Raw genomic sequence first — 5718 nt, forward strand, 5'->3', positions numbered from 1 at the left:
CCCTTTTTTTATTGGATGTTTCGTAATATCTCTTAGGTGGCACTCTGGGTGGTTGAATGGTATTACTCAATTAAAAGGGGAATAATGCTTAGTGTCATGACTGATTAGAGTCATGACACTAGGTGGATGGCTGCCTTGTCAGACTGGTATAATTATGTCCACGAGGGGCCGGTCATATGCTAAAACAAATCGAAACTAGCAAATGGTAGAGAGGTTTGAGTTTTGTCCCCTTTCTTTCTTCTTTGGTCCAAAAGGTGAAATCATTTACCTCGGACGTCCCCCACACTCTGCCTGACAGGACGTGAGGGGGTTAATCATGATGACCCAACCGGACGCAGTGGTTAGACCCGGGCTCATCTCGCACAAGGAGCCCCCTTGACTTTGAAGAAAGGTACCCCCACACTGCCGCTTGCAAGACTCGATTCTCGGTCTTGGTCCAAGATTCACCACAAAAGACACTTTGTGCCCTCTTCTTGACCAACTGGGCTGCCCATGCGGGCCCCTTCCTTGTTTTGCCTCGGGACTCATATGAAATGAAATGTCAAGAGATACTTGTCCAGCAATATTTAAAAACTTAATTCATTTTAAAGTTGCAGCGTGCACGTAGAGTTGAAAGACTTGCATATTTTTAATTTGGTTTGTGACAATCCTCGATTTTATCCCATGATGATATTATATATTATCAATATCTCTATGTACAACCATTGACGTGTCATTTTCTTCCTAATCTTTTGTCAAAGATTCCTTAATTTAGGAGTTTGATTGTTATTTTACTTTTACTTTTTATTATAATTTTGGTTGATCATGTTAGGTTAATTATAAGAATATGATTTGATTAGATATATTTGATCAAATTAGATATCTTAGTCTATTCCTTTGCGATTGGAGATCTTAAAGGGAACTCTATACATATGTAATTGTGTTTGATTTAGATTTTAAGTAATAAAAAATAATTTTAATTTTTTTTTTAAAATTACGCGTTATCATCGTGTCCCCGCTGTTTAGCCCCACAATTCCAGCGAGAGAGGTAAATCAAGGGATTCAGTAGGTAGATTTCGACATTTTTCATAACTGCAAATATGAGGGCGACAAACATTATGTTTGATTAATTTAGGGGTCGACCCTGCACTTTTTCCTTTTCTTTTTTTCCTTTTTCCAATTTTTCACCCAACTCTCCTAATAAAGCCTTGGCATTTCATCATCTTTGTATGTTGGTAACTATCATGTTTCATATTTTTTTAGGTTTTTTGGAATATGTGGCTAAGAGGTTTTTTTTTTGTTTTTTTCATAATTTCACTGAAAACACCAAAAAGTGTTTGCAGCTTTATGGTAGGGCAGATGCCTAGAGTATCAAAATGAAAAAAAAAAAAAGAATAAAACTAGATTAGCAAATAAACATTTTTTCGGACAAACCTTCCTAAGCATCTGAGGGCGATTAAGAGTTAAGGGATAAATTTTACAAGTATGTGTACTTATTTCATAAAAATTGACACGAAACACTAAGGTATATATCAATAAATTCAACTTGAATGAGATGACGTTTTTAAAGATTTTAAATAGAGGTATAAAATTATATAAATATAATTATTAATTATTACGATGACCATTTTTGCACGGCCCTCAGCCCTCATGCCTGTGCCCTCGTTATCTATATACAATTATAAATTTAACAATAATAATGTAGTATATATACTTGAGGATTCCATGAAAGCTGAAATTATATATATATATATATGAAGGGAAACACAAGAACACGTGCACAAATACATATGAAAGTGCAATTTGAACGATCTAATAACTTTTTTGATCATCAGTTGTCACCCGAAAACTATTTCCAAAAACTTTTTTGAATCACAAGGCAGCATTTCCAATAAATTATTTTTCATGCAATTATTTCAAGTTACGGAGCATGAATTCAACATTATTTGTGCTAACGTAAGGGGACGTTGGGTACAGTGCTCCCTTGTGCTCCACAACGCCGGTCATCGCCTTGTTATGGTACTGCTTGTCAAGGTCCAACTCTGCCACAACACCACCTTTCGAATTGAACTTCTGGGCCAACGGAAAAACCTCAAACGGCGTTGCTTCTGTGTTCCAAGTAGCCATTGCCACCCAGAAGTCTCCTGAAGCTGTCCTCCGAATTTTGTATGGGTTTCCCGGAAGGGTCGAGAAGATTTCCGAGGTGCTAGCCCTGGAACCTCTCAGCCAAAACCTATGAATTCTCTTTGTGAGGTTCTCCGACACAAGCAGAAAGTTTCCATTTGCACTGATGGCGACACCAGTGGCAGCGCCGATCCCTTTCATCAACACGGATGCTCGTCTGGTTTCAGGGTCATAGCTTAGCAGCCTCCCACTGAAGACCTTAAAAAATCCGGGTTCTGTGTAGTTTCTGTTGAAGTAGCAGTCATAGGAATAAGAGAAATTAACAAATCAAGTAATCAATTCAAACATTTGAAACTAGAATTGTGGGTACCTTAGATCGTAAAATTGACTAACATCTGTGAAGTAAACGGTGCCAGTGAGCTGGTCCACTTCCACGCAGCTGAGGAACTGGAAGGCCACGTTCTCTGCGCTTGAGGCAAGTAGGGTTGCAAGTCCTCCACAAGGGCCTACTACTCGAAGCCCTAAATAAGAATCTGCAATGTAAAGTTGCCCAGTTCTGTAGTTGAAACTGAGGTTTAGAGGCTTTCCACATATTGGTCCATATTTGGCTCAGTTGTGCCATCACAAAGTTCCTTGGTCCTGCAAACCAGACAAACCAAAAAAAAAAAAAGGTTTTATTTAAGATTTAGTATTTCCTAAAGAGTGGTGGTCATGATTTTTTAATTTTTTTAATCTTATATTGGTAGTCTGTTAAAGAGGTTCGACTGAGATAGGATTTCATCAAATAAAACCTAATTTGGGGATAGAGATATATATATAAGAACCCTAACCCATTAATTAGAATTGTCACTTATAAATAGGTATAACCTAATTTAATTGTCAATAAATCACAGCAATGATATTTTACACGACGAAAGAAGGTTATTGCGGGTGTGCCTGTTGAGAGAGAATCTCACAACTAAACAAGTAGAGTCGTCTAAGTGTAATTAAGTGCTCAATTATTTGGATTAGAGAGTATTGTAGGGATTTTGTAATTAATTAAGAATGACAACCATTCACTGCACTTTTACCATAGGTAGAGTTTTATGTCTTAGCTGACGATCTTGGCGTTCCAGCACCCGTAAAGGTTGCACTTTAAAGGTCATACCAGGTTGGAGTTCAATGTCCTCAACATGCATTTCTATGTCTGGATTATACATATGCTTCCGTAATTGGGAAACATGGAATACATCATGCAATCCAGTTAATGCTTCTGGCAACTCCAGACGGTAGGCAAGTGGTTCAACTCGGCCCTTGATTCGATATGGCCCCAAATATCCGGGGTCCCAATTTTCCCCTTCGTTGATGTCTAAATGCTGGACGTATTCGGGTAGCCCAAAAATACACCATGTCCCCAACTGCAAATTCCAAAGGTCGAGTCCGACGGTCCGCATACTTCTTTTGCCGATCTTAAACTGCTTTCATATTTTTACGAACTATCTCTATCTATTGTGTTACCTTATCTATAAGATCCGTTCGAACTAGTTGTTTCTCTCCCACCTCGAACCAGCACACCGGCAATCGACACCGTCATCCATATAGTGCTTTATATGGTGCCATCCCTATGCTTGCTTGATAGCTGTTGTTATAGGCAAATTCATCCAAACATAAATATTCATCCCAACTGCCACCAAAATCCTGCACACATGCTCTGAGCATGTCTTCTAAAATTTGGTTAACTCGTTTTGCTTGACCATCGGTCTGGGGGTGATAGGCTGTACTAAAGTTTAGTTGGGTTCCTAATTCCTCCTGTACAACTTTCCAAAATTTAGACACAAATCTACTATCTCTGTCTGACACAATACTTACCGGGACTCCGTGCAATCGGACAATTTCTTAAATATAAAGTCAGGCAAGATGCTCTGCGCTTATAGTACTTTTGATAGGTAGAAAATGTGCTGACTTCGTTAATCGATCCACAACTACCCAAATGGCGTTAACCCTCCTTAGTGTTCGGGGTAGTCTTACGATAAAATCTGTTGTCACATGTTCCCACTTCCACTCAGGAATCTCTAATGGTCGTAAGCTTCCTGATGGCCTCTGATGTTCCGCTTTCACCCGCTGGAAAGTGTCACATTTACTCACGAACTCAACTATGTCCTTTTTCATTCCAGGCCACCAATACACTTCCCGCATATCACGATACATCTTGGTGGCTCCTGGGTGTATCGTATACGGGGTCCGATGTGCCTCGTTTAGAATTTCTTGTCGTAGCTTCCCAAAGGATGGCACATACACCCGCCTATTCATTCGGAGTATTCCATTACGATACTCAAACCCTGGCTACTTGGGTTGTCCATTCACGTCTATCCATTGATCCAAGTTTCCTTCCTAGACCGTAGCCTGTTTAATTTCATCCCATAGGCTTACTTGTAACTGCATCTGTGCTACTACTGTTGTTTCATCATACGGCTCCGCATTGAGAGTTAATCCTACAAATTCCTCGGTCAAGTTTTGTAGACGAACTGCCTGACAAGCTCTCAACATAAAACTCTTTCGACTTAGTGCATCCGCCACCACATTTGCTCGCCCAGGCTGGTATTGAATGGTACAATCATAATCCTTTAGGAGTTCCATCCACCGATGCTGACGAAGGTTCAAATCCCATTGGGAGAAAATATATTTTAAACTTTGATGATCCACATATATAACAAATTTCTCCTCGTATAGATAATGTTGCCACAGTTTTAGAGCTTGTACCACAGTTGCTAACTCCAAGTCATGCACTAGGTAATTATTCACAAGGGGACGTAATTGTCGAGACCCATATGCAATCACCCTTCTGTGTTGCATTAACACGCATCCCAAGCCTATTCCTGAAGCATCTGTATACACTTCATATCCCCCAAAACCATCAGGTATCCCTAAAATTGGTGCTGTTGTCGGTCTGGATTTAAGTTCTTGGAAGCTCTTTTCACAATGCTAATTCCAGATAAACTTAACCTCTTTCCGGGTCAATTGTGTTAGCGGAGCAGCAATGCTCGAGAATTTTTCTATGAACTTACGATAGTACCCTGCCAACCCAAGAAAACTTCTTACTTCAGAGACAGTAGTGGGTTGTGGCCATTCTTTTACTGCTTTTACCTTTGCAGGATCCACAGCTATGCCTTGCCCCGAAATTATATGTCCTAGAAAGGAAACTTCCTTCAACCAGAAATCATATTTACTAAATTTGGCATATAACTTATGGTCTCTTAATATGGACAAAATAATTCTCAAATGTTCACGATGAGCTTCCTCACCTGGTGAGTATATTAATATATCATCAATAAATACAATGATAAATTTGTCTAGGTACGGTCGAAATGTCCGATTCATCAAGTCCATGAATGCCGCAAGAGCATTAGTCAAATCAAATGGCATCACTAAAACTGCTTCAAGGCTTAGATCTAGACTCGTTTAATCACCACTTAGGTAACGCCAATAAATAGGGACACCAAGCCACAAAGAAGCCCAAACCCCCAAGAACCGAAGCCCTCAAACCCCCAAATCTCTCTGTCGATTGACACCCCTCACCCAAGCCACACAAACTTCCACACACAGTAGGATCCACCAAGGAACAAAGAGTAATCACGA

General features: G+C 39.7%; 1 protein-coding gene across 1 annotated transcript; it reads right to left on the reverse strand.

Moving 5' to 3' along the window:
- Nucleotides 1-1828: 1828 nt before the first annotated feature.
- Nucleotides 1829-3536, reverse strand: LOC127807762 (protein STRICTOSIDINE SYNTHASE-LIKE 11-like). The gene is made up of 3 exons (XM_052345824.1): nucleotides 3174-3536; nucleotides 2474-2685; nucleotides 1829-2389 (listed from the first exon to the last, which is right to left on the reverse strand). The coding sequence occupies exons 1-3, from the start codon at nucleotides 3534-3536 to the stop codon at nucleotides 1891-1893; spliced, it is 1074 nt and encodes a 357-aa protein (XP_052201784.1). The 3' UTR covers nucleotides 1829-1890.
- Between the last annotated feature and the right edge of the window lie 2182 nt (nucleotides 3537-5718).

This window comes from Diospyros lotus, chromosome 8 (genome assembly GCF_014633365.1).
Source record: "Diospyros lotus cultivar Yz01 chromosome 8, ASM1463336v1, whole genome shotgun sequence".
In the NCBI taxonomy this organism is placed as follows: domain Eukaryota; kingdom Viridiplantae; phylum Streptophyta; class Magnoliopsida; order Ericales; family Ebenaceae; genus Diospyros; species Diospyros lotus.